At 43.3% G+C, this 18,928-nt stretch overlaps 1 protein-coding gene across 3 annotated transcripts in view; it reads right to left on the reverse strand.

Moving 5' to 3' along the window:
* LOC143275205 (run domain Beclin-1-interacting and cysteine-rich domain-containing protein-like) overlaps window positions 1-18,928 on the reverse strand; it is a 152,198-nt gene that overhangs the window by 94,621 nt on the left and 38,649 nt on the right. For all 3 annotated transcript variants that reach the window (XM_076579178.1, XM_076579181.1, XM_076579179.1), the window contains exon 6: window positions 14,827-15,462. In XM_076579178.1, the coding sequence (XP_076435293.1) occupies window positions 14,827-15,462 (636 nt within the window). The remainder of the gene's footprint in view (window positions 1-14,826; window positions 15,463-18,928) is intronic.

The following is an 18,928-nucleotide window of genomic DNA, read 5'->3' on the forward strand; positions in this document are numbered from 1 at the left end:
GGTCAACACAACAGCTCTGTAGGTTTTCATCTTGGTGCTGAGCCTGATGCCTTTGTTGTTCCACAGCCTGTTGTTGAGTCTGCCAAAGGCGGAGCTGGCCTTGGCGATGCACAGCATCACTTCTGCATCAAGAGCTCTGTTGCTGCATAGGGTGCTGCCCAGGTAGCAAAACTTGTCGACTGACTTGATCTCTGTGTCACTGATCTTGATTGCAGGTGGGGGGGAGGCACTGGCGTTCTGTGAACTAGCCGGCTGGTACATGGACTTGGTCTTGCTGAGGCTGATGGTGAGTCCAAAGCACCTGCTGGAGGTTGAGAACCTGTCCATAATGAACTGCATGTCCTCATGGGTGTGTGCAGCAAGTGCACAGTCATCAGCGAAGAGGAACTCTCTCATCAGTGCCTCAAACACCCTGGACCTGGCATGGATTTGCTGCAAGTTGAAAAGTTTGCCATCTGTGCGAAACTGAATGTAGATGCCCCGGTCACAGTCTTGGAAGGCATCAATCAGCATGGCAGAGAAGAGAATGGAGAACAGTGAGGGTGCCAAGATGCAGCCCTGCTTCACTCCATTTACCACTATTTTCCTGTACTCTCGCTTGCATGCCATCGTGGAAAGATGCAATCAGCTGGATTAGGTTCTCTGGACAGCCGAACTTTGGGAGGATCTTCCACAGATCATGGCGGTTCACCGTGTCAAAGGCCTTAGTCAAGTCTACAAAGACCATGTGGAGCTTCTTGTTCTGCTCACGGCACTTCTCTTGCATCTGGCGTACAGCAAACACCATGTCACATGTTCCCCTGCCTGAGTAGAAGCCGCACTGTGCTTCAGGGATGACTGTGTTGGAGACATGGTCAACCAGTCTGTTCAGTATTATGCGGACGATACAGAGGATAGAGATTCCACGGTGGTTATCACAGGATGTTTTGTCTCCCTTCCATTTGTAAATGTGGACAATAGAAGCATCCTTGAAATCCTGTGGGACCTCCCCTCTCTCCCAGATAGACTGGAACAGGGTGGTCAGCTTGTCTGTCAGCACCTCGCCTCCATACTTGTAGATGTCAGCCTGGATTCCATCCGCTCCTGGTGCTTTTCCTGATGTTGTCAGCTTCAGGGCCTTCTGGGTCTCGACCTTGGTGGGAGGGGCAGCTAGCAAGTCACTGACTGGTAGTTGTGGGAGGGCTGCAATTACCTCGTCAGATACGGATGAGTCCCTGTTGAGAAGGGTGTTGAAGTGCTCTGCCCAGCGGGCAAGGATGTCTTTCTTGTCTGTCAGGAGGGTGGTCTGGTCCGAGGCTCGGACAGGGGTTGATCCTGTGACTCTCGGCCCATACACAGCTCGGAGACCATCATGGAAGGTCTTCATGTCGTGAGCATCAGCAGCGGACTGAAGCTCTTTGGACTTTATATCCCACCAGGTGTTCTTCATCTCACGCAGCCTCTTCTGTACGAGTTGCTTGGTTTGCAAGAACTGTTTCTCCTTCCTCTGGCAGTCTTTATTGGAATTGTGATCCTGATGCCGTATGTGCAGTGTGTTCAGGAGCTTGGAGATTCCAGAGTCGTTCTCATCAAACCAGTCTTTGTGGCTCCTCTGTACAAAGCCGAGTGCGTCAGCTGCTGCTGTGCACACAGCATCTCTAAAGGTGCTCCATACCTCTTCTACATCAGTCGATGCAGGAATTTCTTGGAGAGCTACTTGAATTTGCTGCTGCAGCATGTCCTTGGTGATAGGGAGGCGGTGGATGTTCAGCTTCCTAGGGGGTTTCTGCCTGGCTGGTTGGAGCTTGCGGCAAGTCTGATGTTCATCTTGCTGCGTACCAGGCGATGGCCCGACCAACAGACTGCTCCTCTCATGCAGCGTGTAGTGGAAACATCACTTCTGTCCCTCTGCTGGACAATCACATAGTCCAGCATGTGCCATTGCTTGGAGCGGGGGTGCATCCATGTGTTCTTGTACTTGTCCGCTTGTTGGAAGAGGGTGTTGGTGATGGTCAGTCCATGCTGCGCACAGAGCGAGAGCAAAAGCAGTCCGTTGGAGTTGCACTTGCCAGTGCCGTGCTGTCCTAGGACTTTTGGCCACGAGGAGAAGTCCACGCCGACGCGGGCATTGAAATCCCCAAGGATGATCAGCCTGTCCTTTCTGTCTACCACTGAAATGGTGCAGCTGAGCTCCTTGTAGAAAGCTTCTTTAATGTCATCAGGGTTGGTCATCGTCTGGGCATAGCAGCTGACTGTAGCGAAGCGATCCTTGGACAGCTTCAGACGCCGGGTCATCAACCTGTCGTTTATCCCATGTGGAAGGCTGTCAAGCTGTCGTGCAAGTTTGGTTCGTATGGCAAAGCCCACGCCTGAGGTTCTTGGGGTGCCATCTGGCTTCCCAATGCAGTAGAAGGTGTAGCCCCCTCCAACTTCCTCCAGCTGGGTTTCACCCGCAAACCTGGTTTCACTCAGGGCTGCTATGTCCACCTGGTAGTGATCAAGCATTCTAGCAATGAGTGCTGTGCGTCTTTCTGGTCTGTCGTCTCTGTCTAAGAGGGTGCGAACATTCCAGGCACCCAGAGTCAGGGCATGACTCCTGGTTCTTTTCTTTTGTTGTTTTCGACCGCTATTGTTGGATGTCCAAGTAGGTGAGGCTTCCTACTGGGTACTAGGTGAGGCAGGCTTTGTTTGGGGATCCTTTTATCTCACCTTCCCCATGTGGGGAGAGCAGTGCTGTCCCTAAAAAAAGGCTGCTCTGACACTGTGGGAGGACACAGGCGCCGCATCTGCCCCAATCTATGGAGGACGACCATCACCCCACAGCCGCCTGTGTGCAAAGTCGTGACTAGGAACTGCCAGCAGCATCCTCTGCCTGTCCCTGTCACCACTTCTCCATCGCCGCAGGGCTTGGGAAAGCTGGGTGTTGAAGGGCTAGCTCGTCGTTCCGACATTAGCCTGGTTGCCTGACCAGCACAGGTGACTTTTTTTTAGTGAGGAGGAGTTGTGTAGTCCCTTCCCCACTCTCTCGCCTGCCAACGCTCACAGTCCCACAGGTGCAGATACTGCCACGTGTAGGACAGCCTCGGCAGGTGCAGGTTTTTTCTTCGGAGCTCTGTCTCCTAGGGGGACTTCCAGCCAAGGATAAGAGCTCCCCCTACCCTTTGGTCATCCTCTTCCACCTTCACAGCCATTGGGAAGGGTTTCCTTCTCCGCCTGGTCCATCGTTGGAAGACTTCACATGCGGCAGGTAGTACTGGGTTACATGGTACCAGTAGCAAGGGCTATGCCACTTGTGATTTTACAGTGAACTTACTTAGCAGCCTTTCTAATTTTTATTTCAGACACTATATTCATATATAAACAAACAAATAGAAAGGCAGACAGACAGAGACAGACAGACAGACAGGCAGATTTTTTTATATTAACTAACTGAACTGTACCTTTTATCTATTTATTTATTTATCTATCCTATCTATTCTCTTTCTTCTTCTTCTGTTCAAAATCAAACACGTTTCTGATTAGGAACAGCATGGTCTAGACTTTACAAAATCTATTCAACTAACACATAACAGGCATTTGGTTTCATTTACAGTTTTTGTCACAGAGAATCCATTTCATATATTTATCAAAAAGAGGAGAATAGAGAGGTTAATAAATTGGAATTAATGGGATATCACATGTCAATAACATCTAATCTATCAAATAGTTACTTGAAGTCGGCATAATGCACAATGCAGATTAATAAAATAGTTAATAACAATAATAAAGTACAATTATATGTGCCCTTTCTCTCTAAGAGCTCAGGGCGCTTTACATGAAAGAAAATATCACAAATTACAAAATTACATAAGTCATTCATGACCACTCTCAAAACCCCTCCTTCACCCCTACTCTCCCCCTCCCACTCTTCATGCATCCGATGTGTGCTGACATGGATGGTATTGGAGAAGAAGGAAGCTGAGAGTGCTTAGAGATAGGTTTTAAAAAGATGAGTGTTTAGTGATGAGCGAAAAGCAGAGATAGAATCAGATGCACAGATATGATGAGGAAGGTTGTTCCAGTTATGAGGAGTAGCAAAGAAGGAAGAACGTTCAGCATAGGTTCTTGTATTAACACAACGAAGTTGAAAAGGTAACAGTCTGAGGAAGAGTGGAAATTTATTTAGGGAGTGTAAACACTGACAAGGTCAGAAAGATATGTAGGTCCTGCAGAGTGGAAAGCAGAATACATTCATACTTACGCATGTACAGAGAGAAAAAAAGATAGGCAGATGTGTTGGAATTGTTTGGATATTAATGTGCTTCTAACACACACACACACACACACACAAACACACACACACACAATTATGCATGCATGCATGTATGCATGCGCAGACTCACACAGTAACAGGTGCAGACTCACACAGTAACACACACACACACACACGTGCGCGTGCACACACACACACGCATGCATGCATGCACACATGCATGCACATACACACACACTTTTAACAGGTATGTTGCTGTTAAGGATACTGAATTGTTGTACTGATTTTTCCTGAAAATAGGAAGGTATATATGTAAGATAATTATATCCCATCTGTTGTTTTTTTTCTCTCTCTCTCTTCTCTCTTTTCTTCCTTGCTGTCTGTCCCACTTGACACATATTTTGGCTGAAGGCATGCACATAAATGAGAGTTAAATGAAAACAGACAGTGCAAACAGAAAGTTACTGCTTTTTCAACAGCTGTATAATCATATGCATCATTATAACTGGCAACAACAGACATCAGTTTGTTGTGAATTAATCATTTCTACAACTACAATACAAGGAGCACTTATCATTGCTAAAGCATACAATGGACAGGCCTAAGTGTAACCATGTGGTTAAGGGGATGGTATAAAATGGGGATTAAAAAAAATAGAATAGAATACAATAGAATATGACTTTATTACCAAGTGTACCAGGGTCACAAGGAATATAGGGGGGGATAGTACATAAGAAGGTACAAACATAAATCAAAAATCATACTCAAACACAGATACAGTAGAAATTAGGATACATACATGTGTATATAAATACAAAAACTTGCACATACTCACACACACACACGCGCGCACACACACACACACTCTCTCTCTCTCTCTCACACACACACACACACACACACACATGTTTGAACAGATGCTGCATGTTATATCTGGATGGGGCTGATGACTAAATCTTCAGGTAGATGGTTGTTGATTGATAGAAAGTGAAAGAACAGAAAGCCCCTCACACAGGCCAGGAACGTACAGAGGTCAGTCACAAAGAGATTTCTATTGTTTTATCACAATTTTTAAGAGCAGAAAAGAAGAAGAAGAAGCAAAGAAGAAGACAACGACAGTGCAGTAGAAAGTTGGGCAGCTAACTGTGTGTGACACTGAGCGTGTGTTCGAAAGCAATACGCTTTGAAGACTGACTTGCCAGCAGGGGCTTTCATTAAAAATTTGAATGGCGTCGCGCCACATGAATTACATCAGCAGGTCAATGGTTGGACACAGACATTGCAGTATAATGGTCATCCAATTACGGCATGTGCTGCAAGTTAACCAGTTCAGTGCAAGAGAATTTTGTTATTTTAAAAATAAAAAAAAATTAAAAAAAAATTTGCTCACCCCTTGCCAGGGAATTCCGAGGATTCGGGGGTAATAAATCACAAAAAAAATTCTAGCACAAAAGCTATGGGCGATACAGAAAGAAAGTAAACGTTTTTGTGAAGGAAAATGAGTGTAGATTCTACTTCTGGGCTTTTCTCCCAATTAGGTTGATTGTAGATAACTGTTCAGGCATGTAAATTCAAGATAACATTTTTTGTGCAACAAAAAAGTCTATTTCCACCTCTGAATAATGACATCCATAAAGAAAAGAAACAAAATACAGCTAAAAATAGCATGCCTATTATTACACCTGTAGAAGAAATTAAAACTGGCCATAAGTTTATAAAAACAAATCACAGCTTGTGCAGACATGTAAGTAAATCAATTTCCCAACAATGACAAAGGTCAATCATGGTCTCAGAAACTGAGCTGGCAAGCTTTTTAACAGCAAAGAGCGTTTGCAAGTGAGAGGGTGAAGTTCTTTGATGACATTCACTCCTTTCAAGTTGCATGTGGGCCAATTAAATTGTCTGTTGTGCATCCAGCTTGCCACTTCTTCAAACAAGTCATACATCTGATTCAGCAGGGGGGGGAAAGCGTTAAAAACAAAAAGCACGTGTTTCACATCAAGTGCAGTTTCAACCCTACATTTGGAGCATGGGCGCTTGTCGATTTCCTACAATCTGCATTGAAATGTGAGTACACTCTTCCCAAAAGCTATGCCCCCTTGATGACCTCTGGCTGGCATTCGACCTATTGTCTTACATCACTCCTCTCCCTCTCCTTCCCTTCTTCCAAGGCTCGCTGCACATATTCTGTCAGTCACAGCCACTTGTTCAAAAACGTGGTCTGACTGGATTGGTCTGAATTGGGCTGTCAGTTTCTTCACTGTCGTTGTCATTCTCCTTCATTTTCAAACCAATCAGACAAGAGAGATCCTTCTCCAGTGCAAAAGCTGTCCATAATCACAAGCAGAGCTTTCAGAATTGTGTAAATCTGCTGACTGTGACTATTTGCTTTACTGGACACAGTTTTCAATGCTTTTTTTGTGTGTGTGTGTGTGTGTGTGTGTGCACATTATGCAACCCTCTTTTCCACGCACTATCACGTGGTCAGTTAGCAAATTATTATTGAGCAGAGAGGGGTCTTCGGTGGGTTTTTCGGCCCGTGGCCGGCTCCTACCCAGAGTTGAGTGTGCTGTGGGCTTAAATGGGGAGACTGGGACCACACAGTCGAGTGTCATCCACTTCAAGGATGCGTCTTTGGGTGTGTTGCTCAAATTACCTGACCAACACTCAAGTGTCTGTATCTCTCGGGCCTGGTTAACGCCGGGATATCATTATGACAGGAAGCGTAGAGTACAGCCTTGTCACGCAGTCCCAAACCAAAATGGACCTCCATAGCAACATCGTCATCATCATCGTCATCCTCCTTCATCGTCATCAATAGAAACAGACTAGTCTCAAAGTCTGTGGCCTTTCATGCCCTGCTCTCATGGTGACCTCAGTTTCGATACCCCTCCACTTCCGTGCTTGGGATGAGTCCTGTCAATGTCGTCAGTGTCGGCAGATTCATAGAGGGCTGTTGTTTGAGGGACGTGGTGGCGGTCTCCACTCTGGGAGGGACGCTCACTCAGTCTGGCTCCGCGACTAAGCCATTATTGTCGTTAGTAGGGGGCTTAGTAGGTGGTGTCCTAAGTACGTTTAAACAGAACAGGCACCACTGAACACCACCGAAGTGACTCAGCAGCAGTGCAGGGTCTCCTCTGGTGTGTGGCCTCCTGGCGACCTAACATCGATGGTTCCCTGTGGACTGCCGACGCTGGAACTACGACGGACGAACCCGGGTGTGGCCGTGTATGGGGGAATCTAAATGAGCGGCGTGGGAGTAATGCCACTGAAACGGTACAGATGATGGGGCAGCAAAAAAAAAAAAAAGAGAGTAGTCTTCTACCTGATGTATGTTCATTTAAATAGTATTTTTTTTATAATCCAGACACATCAAACTAACTGTTCAGAGTCTGTTATGTGAACTGAACCAAACTCCAATGAAGGAAAAACGGAACATATGCAGGACGTCCGTAGATGTTTTATAGGCACCATGGCAACACTTTTTGTAGGATGTCAGCTGACTTTTTATATGCACTCTACTGGTTAAACTATGGTTATTGTAGCCAGCTGAGCACTCGGCTACATAAGAAAAGAAAATAAGAGCAGAAACACATAGAAATTAATGAATTACAAACATGGAACAGTACTTGCAAATGTGTACAATTATACACTCTCTCTCTTCAAAGAGAGGAGTATAGTTACACACAGACTGGCATAGTTAATATATTAAAGCAATGATGACAAAAGAAGCTATGTGATAAAAACATACAAATACAGATAATAAAGTAACACTGAATACAATAAATGTGCATGCAGAGAGAATCAACACACACACACACACTCATCACACCACATCACATAATCTACATCGTATATATATATATCCCAAAGAAGGCCTAAGATAAGAAATTATCAGTATGTCATCTGCATGTGATGAACACACACATACCTGAGCACATGAAGACTCAAACACGCACCCACACACACATACACACACAACATTATACATCCTAAACCTGTGGTGCAATCGAAGATTAATATAATTTTCTTAACAAAAGTGATAATATAGCCATTTCAGAGAAGTGTCGTTAAACAATAAAAACTAACAACTCTCCTTTTTAATGGACTTTGAATGGACAATTGGTAATAATGACACACTGCTCAGTTTGGATTGTTTTGCCCTTTGGTGTTGTGTAGACCCATAAACTCATTTTCATAGACAAATAAGTACGTTGATGGTTCACACATGTGCGTACGCACACACATATACACACACACAGAGCAGGGTGAGAAATTTCCAGATAATTTAAGTAGTTGTCCACAAGACAAGTAGTTGAAAAATTCAGCATGCCCCCCCCCCCTTACCCCCCACCCCCAATTTCTACTAACCTTCCCTAAGGGAAGAGACACTTCATAAAAGTAACTAACAGATGTGCAACAAGTCAACAGACATAATGCTATATTACATAATATGTGGTATCTTTTACAGGAAAAGAAAATTAGCAGGAACGGAAGAAAAGTGATGAGTCTGCAGTGCAGCTGATTACCCAGTCACCCTTTCACTGACAATCAAAATCTGATTGCTCAACGGACGAGAAAAGTGGAGAGAGCATTTCCACTTGTTTACCAGACACACACCTCAATAACCTTAATTGTAATAATCTGGTAAAAACAGACACACAATCAAAATGCAACCCATACACTTTGACTTATTTGGTGGGGACTCACATCACTGCACTCAATACCATCACCGGGACAGAGAACATGAACTGTGTGGACGCAAACTGTACATCCAATGTACAGTATTCAACAATGTACACATACATATGCATGAGCAGCCACACACACACACACACACACACACACACACACACACACACACACACACACTGCAATACAAAACATTTTATAAAGAATGCACTCAAAAGTGCACCCGAATACATTTTAAACACACAAGCATACATGCAAACAGACACACACAGAGACACACAGAAACAATGCCAGATCATAATACTAACCCAGGAGTCCATAAAAACAGTTGCCCATAGTGAAAACAAGAACAGGGAGACAAATAAAAGCTTCAGGTAGTGCTCCTGCATGGCAATCTGGAATCCTCCAACCTCTGTTTCCACACTGTTCCAACAGGAGTTCTGTTCATCATCAAGTCACTTTTATGTACTGCTTCCTCTGAAGTCCTGCCATAGGGCATGAGTGTATCTTTAGTAGTCTTCAACTGAGGCACTCTTTGATAGCTCACATAAAGAATTGTTCTATGATTGTATTGTCTGTCTGCATTTTATCTAAAATCTAACAAAAGAATTTTATTTGATTATTTATAATTTTAGAAAGAATCACATGACTCTCAATGGAAAGACCACAAATGCCCTTTCACAAAGTCAACTTAAAACTATAGTATATATATATATATATATTTTGTCCAGGCCCTGACCTTTCAGCTGGCAACATTCTGTAAATCCAGAGGCTTTGAAATCATGATTAAGAAAAAAACAACAACAAAAAAACAACTTGACAAGCCAGTCAAATAAGATATCATGACCACAACCATCTCTGCATAGCCTTACACGATACCCATGCCTCACACAATCATGGTTACACATTATGTTTCTATGGCAAAATCACAGCTTGGCTCACAAAAATATCCCAAATTCCTGAACCAAACAATGAAACATGAAAATGTTTCTCTCAATCACACATCTACACTTTTCTTTTTTAACAGAAGCTAGTTCATCACTGAATGATTCTGACCATGTCTGAAAAGTTAAAAGTGAAAGTGCTAACAAGCCTGAAAGTGTGCACACTTTCTTACATACAGCTCAGCTAACTGAAGGAAAAGCAAGTTAAGCTGCTGTTTGCATGGTGTTTCTTTTTTTTTTCTCTTCTTTTCTTCTGCAACAGCTGGTTCACCGAGGCTCCTATTGATTGAGGGCTGACAATGCAGAGACTCTTATGTTTGTTGGGACTTGACAACAACCCTCTCCTTCAATGTATATCATTATCTTTCTCAGCTGACTTCTCCACATTTTTTTTTTCCTTTTCATTGGAGACTGGAGTGTGGGGAGGGGGTAGAGATGGAGAGGTATGAGTGACACACAGACAGAAACTAAGAGATGGAGGGAGAGCCTGACAGAGAGAGAGAGAGAGAGAGAGAGAGAGAGAGAGAGAGAGAAACAGATGGTCTGTATAGGGCAAAGAGATAAGAGTGAGAAATGCAGTGGATAGGGAACTGGGTGGGGAACAGAGAGGAAGAAGAAAGAAGGAATAGCTGAGTGGTTAAAGCCTTCCACTTTCAATCTGAGGGTTCCTGGGTTCAAATCTCAGTAACAGCACCTGGTGGGTAAAGGGTGGATTTTTTTCCAACCTCCAAAATCAACATAATCTATATGCAGACCAGTTAGTACCTAAACCCCCTACATGTGCATATGCACACTGAAGATCAAACACGCGCGTTAAAGGTCCTGTAATCCATGTCAGCATTTGGTGGGTTTAGGAAACAAAAACATATCCAGCATGCACACACCCAAAGACGGAGTATGGCTGCCTACACTTCTGTCATTTCTTTGTCAGATACAATGCTAGTCTACACTTCTCTCATCTCCATGCCAGACACAATGCTAAGTCTACACTTCTGTCTCCTATTTGCCAATGCGATGCTAGTCTACACTGTCTACACTTCAGTCATCTCAATGCCAGACACAATGTTAGTCTACACTTCTGTAATCTCTAAGCCAGATAAAATACAAGTCTACACTTCTGTCATCCCTTGTCCAGATATAATGATAGTCTACACTTCTCTCATCTCCATGCCAGACACAATGCTGAGACTACGCTTCTGTCTTCTATTTGCCAATGCAGTGCTCGTCCACACTTTTGTCATCTCAATGCCAGATACAATGTTAGCCAACACTTCTGTAATATCTATGCCAGATAAAATACTAGTCTACACTTCTCTAATTTATGCCAAATACAATGCTAGTCTACACTTCTGTAATCTCTATGCCAAATAAAATACTAGTCTACACTTCTGTAATTTATGCCAGATACAATGCTTGTCTACACTTCTGTCATCTCTATGCCAGATACAATGCTAGTCGACACTTCTGTCATTTCTATATCAGAATCAATGCTAGTCTACACTTCGGTCATTTCTATATCAGATACAATGCTACACACACTTTTGTCATCACTATGCCAGATACAAGGCTAGTCTATACTTCTGTCATCTCTTTGACAGACACAATGCTGTCTAAACTTCTGTCTTCTCTATGCCAGATACAATGCTACATCTACACTTCTGTCATCTCTATGCCAGATGCAATACTTGTCTACATTTCTATCATCTCTTTGCCAGATACAATCACAATGCTAGTCTACACTTCTCTTTGTTAGATGTATTTTATCTACACTTCTCTCATCTCTTTGCCAGATACAATGCTGTCTACACTTCCGTCATCTCAATGTCACATACGATGCTAGTCTACACTTCTGTCAACTCTTTGCCACATACGATGGTTGTCTACACTTCTGTCATCTCTTTGCCAGATACAATGCTGTCTACACTTCCGTCATCTCAATGTCACATACGATGCTAGTCTACACTTCTGTCAACTCTTTGCCACATACGATGGTTGTCTACACTTCTGTCATCTCTTTGCCAGATACAATGCTGTCTACACTTCCGTCATCTCAATGTCACATACGATACTAGTCTACACTTCTGTCAACTCTTTGCCACATACGATGGTTGTCTACACTTCTGTCATCTCTTTACCAGATACAATGCTATCTACACTTCCGTCATCTCTATGTCACATACGATGCTAGTCTACACTTCTGTCAACTCTTTGCCGCATACAATGGTTGTCTACACTTCTGTCATCTCTTTACCAGATACAATGCTGTCTACACCTCTGTCACCTCTTTGCCAGATACAATGCTGTCTAAACTTCTGTAATCTCTTTGCGAAATACTTTGCTAGTCCACACTTCTGTCATCTCTATGCCAAATACTTTTCTAGTCCACACTTCTGTCATCTCTATGCCAAATACTTTTCTAGTCCACACTTCCGTCATCTCTATGCCAAATACTTTGCTAGTCCACACTTCTGTCATCTCTGTGCCAAATACTTTGCTAGTCCACACTTCTGTCATCTCTGTGCCAGATACACTGCTAGACTACACAGTCATCTCCATGTCAAACACATTGCCAGTCTGCACTTTTGTCATCTTTATGTTACATGTAATACTAGTCTGCACTTCTATCATATCTTTGCTAGATGCAATGCAAGTCTACATTTCTGTCATCTCAATGCCAGACACAATGTTAGTCTACACTTCTGTAATCTCTAAGCCAGATAAATACAAGTCTACACTTCTGTCACTGCTAGACTACACAGTCATCTCTATGTCAAACACATTGCCAGTCTGCACTTTTGTCGCCTCTATGTTACAAGTAATACTAGTCTACACTTCTGTCATATCTCTGCTAGATGCAATGCAAGTCTACACTTCTGTCATCTCAATGCCAGATGCAATGTTAGTCTAGACTTCTGTTATCTCTTTGCCAGGTACAATGCTATTGCTAGTCTACACTTTTGTCACCTCTTTGCCAGCTACAATGCTATTGCTAGTCTACACTTTTGTCACCTCTTTGCCAGGTACAATGCTGTCTACACTTCTGTCATCTCTTTGCCAGATACAATGCTATTGCTAGTCTACACTTCTGTCATCTCTTTGCCATGTACAATGGTATTGCTAGTCTACACTTCTGTCATCTCTTTGCCAGGTACAATGCTGTCTACACTTCTGTCATCTCTTTGCCAGGTACAATGCTGTCTACACTTCTGTCATCTCTTTGCCAGATACAATGCTGTCTACACTTCTGTCATCTCTTTGCCAGATACAATGCTGTCTAAACTTCTGTCATCTCTTTGCCATGTACAATGCTATTGCTAGTCTACACTTCTGTCATCTCTTTGCCAGGTACAATGCTATTGCTAGTCTACACTTCTGTCATCTTTTTGCCAGATACAATGCTATTGCTAGTCTACACTTCTGTCATCTCTTTGCCATGTACAATGCTATTGCTAGTCTAGACTTCTGTCATCTCTTTGCCAGGTACAATGCTGTCTACACTTCTGTCATCTCTTTGCCAGGTACAATGCTATTGCTAGTCTAGACTTCTGTCATCTCTTTGCCAGGTACAATGCTATTGCTAGTCTAGACTTCTGTCATCTCTTTGCCAGGTACAATGCTGTCTACACGTCTGTCATCTCTTTGCCAGGTACAATGCTGTCTACACTTCTGTCATCTCTTTGCCAGGTACAATGCTGTCTACACTTCTGTCATCTCTTTGCCAGGTACAATGCTGTCTAAACTTCTGTCATCTCTTTGCCAGATACAATGCTGTCTACACTTCTGTCATCTCTTTGCCAGATACAATGCTGTCTACACCTCTGTCACATCTTTGCCAGGTACAATGCTGTCTACACCTCTGTCATCTCTTTACCATGTACAATGCTGTCTACACCTCTGTCACATCTTTGCCAGGTACAATGCTGTCTACACTTCTGTCATCTCTTTACCATGTACAATGCTGTCTACACCTCTGTCACATCTTTGCCAGGTACAATGCTGTCTACACCTCTGTCATCTCTTTACCATGTACAATGCTGTCTACACCTCTGTCACATCTTTGCCAGGTACAATGCTGTCTACACCTCTGTCATCTCTTTACCATGTACAATGCTGTCTACACCTCTGTCACATCTTTGCCAGGTACAATGCTGTCTACACCTCTGTCATCTCTTTACCATGTACAATGCTGTCTACACCTCTGTCACATCTTTGCCAGGTACAATGCTGTCTACACCTCTGTCATCTCTTTACCATGTACAATGCTGTCTACACCTCTGTCACATCTTTGCCAGGTACAATGCTGTCTACACCTCTGTCATCTCTTTACCATGTACAATGCTGTCTACACCTCTGTCATCTCTTTACCATGTACAATGCTGTCTACAGTTCTGTCATGTATCCAACTGTGTGGGTTCTCCACAAAGTCCAGCCACACACCAGTGCCTTCCCTTTCTGACCAATGGAAGTAGAGATGATGTGTTTTGTTGTTTTTTTGTTTGAGGTTTTTTTATTGTTTTTTTTTTTTTTTAACCATCTATGACTGGTACTTGTTCACAGATTGTGAAAACAACAGATGCATGCACATGCACACACACGTATTACATGTATTGTATACATGTATATAATTTTGTGCACAGATAAACAAAAGACGACAGTATACCCAAGGTAACACATATGAAGACATTCTTTGTTTTCACCCTTAACACTTGTGAAGAATCACTGGGGCACCAAACAGAACTGTTCACCAGATTCCTCCAGCTCTGTCAGTTGTATGTCAAATACTGGGCTCTGCAAATGGTTTTCCTGACCATTCTACAATGCTATCAGTCCATCTTTTTTTTCTCAGAAATTATCATCACCTATTTACCTGTTTTATAGTGTTCATTCAACTAAATTCTTCCTATTTATTTAATTCTTTACGAGAAACTAAAAATAATTTGAATTCAAAGTAAAACTGACCTTTCTGAGACTTGGAGAAAGCCTTCTTTCCCACTTCACTGGCAGCTGGTCTGTCCATGGATTCCTTCTCGCTGCTCATCATGGACACATGATTCGCCCTCACACCCATGTCTGATTGGGAGCGTTTATGTCCCTTGACACCCCCTGACACCATTTTCTTTGTCTCTGAGCTGGCTCGTCTCTGATCGTTCACACTAAGCCAGGCACCAGAGGCATCGTTCCTGCCATTTCTTCCAGGAATATGGATTTTCTTCTGAGTTGTGTCTGGTTTACTGACAGATAGTGAGACACCAGGTTCCATCTCCTCCTCATGAGGGGGAGCAAAACTGTCCGACATGCACTTTTTCAAAGGACCGTTTGCCATGCCTGTCCCAAGCTCCATCTCTGCAGTGAACACTTCTCCAGAGTTTTGTAGACTGGTCAGGGAGTGGTCTGGAAGTGGTGGAGAAGTTCCATACTGCACAGCTGTCAGTGGGTCAGTGTGCATGCGTGTGTAGAAGCTGCCCATCTCAGGGGAGGAGGAGGTGCCAGACTCAATGAAGAAGGTATGAGGTGGAGGAGTGGAGACTGACGTGCCAAAAGCAAAGGTGGAGGTCGTGGCTGAATTAGGCATACTTAGCCCATCCCCAATAGTGCCTGCAGAAAGGAAAATATAGTAAAAATGTGTACCCAAAGCAACAGAGCTCTTGTATTTATTGGAAAGCAGCAGGAACAGCACTAGCAACAGTAGTAGTAGTAACGTGATAATAGTAGAAGTAGCAGCATTAGAATTAAATGAGCAGCAACCCACATAGCAGCACTAAAAACAACAATAGCAGCAGTAACTGCAGCAGTAACAGCAGCAATTTTGTTAAAACACCAACAACAACAGCAGTGAGAACAGACAAACCAGTAGTAGTTGCATGGCAGGGCCTGCAGCAGAACAATAGCTGCACTGCAGCAATAATAGCAGCAATGGCAGCACAGTAGCAGCAATGATGGCAGCACAGTAGCAGCAGCTATGGTACTACAGTAACAGCAGAAATGGCAGCATAGTAGCAACAGCTTATTTATTCTTATTCTTGTTGCTTATTGTCCAGCCGACTGCACAGGGCCATATCAGGACTGTCAAACCATACAACTGTTCAACTGCATCAACACAAAACTGTCACATCTACAAAAAAAAAACCACTAAGACAAACCCACAAAACAGTTCATGACACAGTATCCCAACCATTTACCTCCTTATGGCAAATAAGACTAGGCCATGCTGAGGACACCAGCCATTCCACTTAATTCATCATCCACAGATTACAAAAAATTGTAAAAAAGGAAGAAAAACAAATACTTCAAAGCCAAACAAAAAATACACAAAGGCCATATAGGCAAATAACATTGCAGAATGAGCAGCTATTGCCCATCACAAGTGTTTACATCTCACTAACTAATTGCTAGAGCAAAACAGCACAGATAGTACATCATAGACTGCGGGAAAGAGAAAAAAGTGTCAAGGCCTGCTTGAAAAAAGAAAGGGGAATGGACTGGGAAGGCTGAAAAAGGAGACAACAGTGAAGATAGAAAAAAAAGTCAGAAACAAAGAGAGTGGCAGAAAAGAGGAAATTTCTAGCACAGATTTTCCAGAAGGCAGGGATGCTATTTATACTGAAACCCCCCCGGCATCCCCACGGGGGGTAGCAGCAGCTATGGTACTACAGTAACAGCAGAAATGGCAGTACAGTAGCAGCAGCGATGGCAGCATGGTGACAGCAGCAATGGCAGTAAAGTAGCAGCACAATAGCAGCAGTGATGGTAGCACAGTAGCAGCAACAATGCTACTACAGTAGCAGCAACAGTGGTGGCAGCACGGCAACAGCAGCAATGGCAGTGAAGTAGCAGCACAATAGCAGCAGTGATTGTAGCACAGTAGCAGCAACAGTGGTGGCAGCACGGCAACAGCAGCAATGGCAGTGAAGTAGCAGCACAATAGCAGCAGTGATTGTAGCACAGTAGCAGCAACAGTGGTGGCAGCACGGCAACAGCAGCAATGGCAGTGAAGTAGCAGCACAATAGCAGCAGTGATTGTAGCACAGTAGCAGCAACAGTGGTGGCAGCACGGCAACAGCAGCAATGGCAGTGAAGTAGCAGCACAATTGCAGCAGTGATTGTAGCACAGTAGCAGCAACAATGGTAGTACATTAGAAGCAGAAAATGCTGCACAGTAGCAGCAGTGATGGTAGCAAACTAGCAGCAACAAGGGTGGCACAACTGCAGCCCTAGTGGTTACACCAATGGTAAACATAGTCGTCTTTCATGTGCACTGTGGATTCTGAAGCACAGCTGGCTTACTGACAATCCATCATTTCCTTCAAACGAAAGGGAAAGGGTGATACAAGTCCCTGGGATCTCCCTGCTTTGGCACATCTTTATACCTGTCAACAGTAAGTCTGGGCTACAACTCTCTCTTACTCTTAATCCTCTGCGTTCCCTGTGACACATAATAAGGCTGCCACCAGACATCTCCACCGCTACCTATCCTGTGCTGCCTTAGCTAGTTTCTAACAGTTTCTACAGTTATACTGTAATCATTTTCAAAAATCCATTATTGTCAATAAACATATATATACACATACAAATTTGTATGTACAATACAAACATACATACATGCATGCATGCATGCATCCATACCTACATCCAACGCACACATAACACAGTGTTACAAATATACCTACACAATCAACCAACTACTTTCATGTATGAGAGAAGGTCTAGAGGAAGTGCTGCTGGAAGAGGAAAGTCTTGAGGTTAGATTTAAAGGAAGGCAGTGAGGGGCTGTGATAGACGTGGTGAGGCAAAGAGTTCCATATCTGAACAGTAGATGATGAAAAGGCTCAACCACTGTGCATTCTCTTTTGTATTTTGGGATGCAGAAGGTTCTATAATCAGCAGCAGAGCGAAGACAGCAGGAGGGTACACAGACTGAAAAGATATCAGAGAGGTATTGGGGTGCAGTTCCAGATATGACATGGTAGCAGAGACAGGCGGCTGTGTATTTGATTCTTTGCTCTGTGAGTAACCAGTGCAACTCTTTTAGAAGGGGTGTGCAGTGTGCGGATCTTTTTGCTTTATAAATCAGTTTGGCGGTGGAATTTTGTACCTGCTGTATAGGTCGTAGTTGTGCACAAACTATCCCGTATGATTCACACAGTTATGTCCCTCTTAACATAAGTGTACGTAATTCCAACATTTATCCCACACCCCCTTTGACAACACTGTGGGCTGGCAGCATGCTTCCCATGTGGATTCCATGCTGCCTTTCCTGTCCCTCAGCACTAACACAGCTCAGGTCATGATCCTGGTGACGGACCCCTCCCTCCCATTGTTCAGTACATGGACCATTACTCCACTCTGAGCCATCACCACACTCAACCCTCTGAATTAAACCTGCCTTACCCCGCCATTCCTTAAAACAGATGGAAGAACTCATCCCAGTGTTGACAGAGGATCCAATTCTCAAGGCTTTGTGAGTTTGTCAATGGGAATCTAAATAAATGGTCCCTAATATTTTCCCAGACTCACACATAATGTCTAATGCACAACCCACTAGCCCTTATGATTATATGAATAATTACCTATGTTTACCAAATATGATGACCTCCTACATGTCGAACCTGCAGTAAAACACCAAATTATACAGTTGTGTTTGAAAATTATGTTTTTAAAAATGATCTGCATTATCATAGTGAATTAATGAATATTGTCCACTTAGATATCACCTGACCTGGCTCAGCTGACAGTGACAGTGATAATGAGAGAGACGATGGTTTAAGTCTGAATCCATTGCCTGACCCCCCAAATCAAAACTGTCAGTGTATAAGTCGTCAAGCTAACTTTTGACATTGGCACTGTGCTAAATCTTCCTGTTTGTGCTAGTTCTATAGATTATATTTCTTTTTTTTTCTTTATGGAGAAGATATATTAGGTTAGGCTGTGGGGGTTTTGTTGTTCTTTTTTTCTTTCCACCATCAAAGAAAAATACAGCATCCCTCCAAATGAAAGTAGCACCAAAAAAGAGCATATTGATTGTGGCTACTCAAATTGAAGAAGATGCATTAGAAGACATCAT

The sequence above is a fragment of the Babylonia areolata genome, chromosome 30, assembly GCF_041734735.1.
Source record: "Babylonia areolata isolate BAREFJ2019XMU chromosome 30, ASM4173473v1, whole genome shotgun sequence".
NCBI classification, from domain to species: domain Eukaryota; kingdom Metazoa; phylum Mollusca; class Gastropoda; order Neogastropoda; family Buccinidae; genus Babylonia; species Babylonia areolata.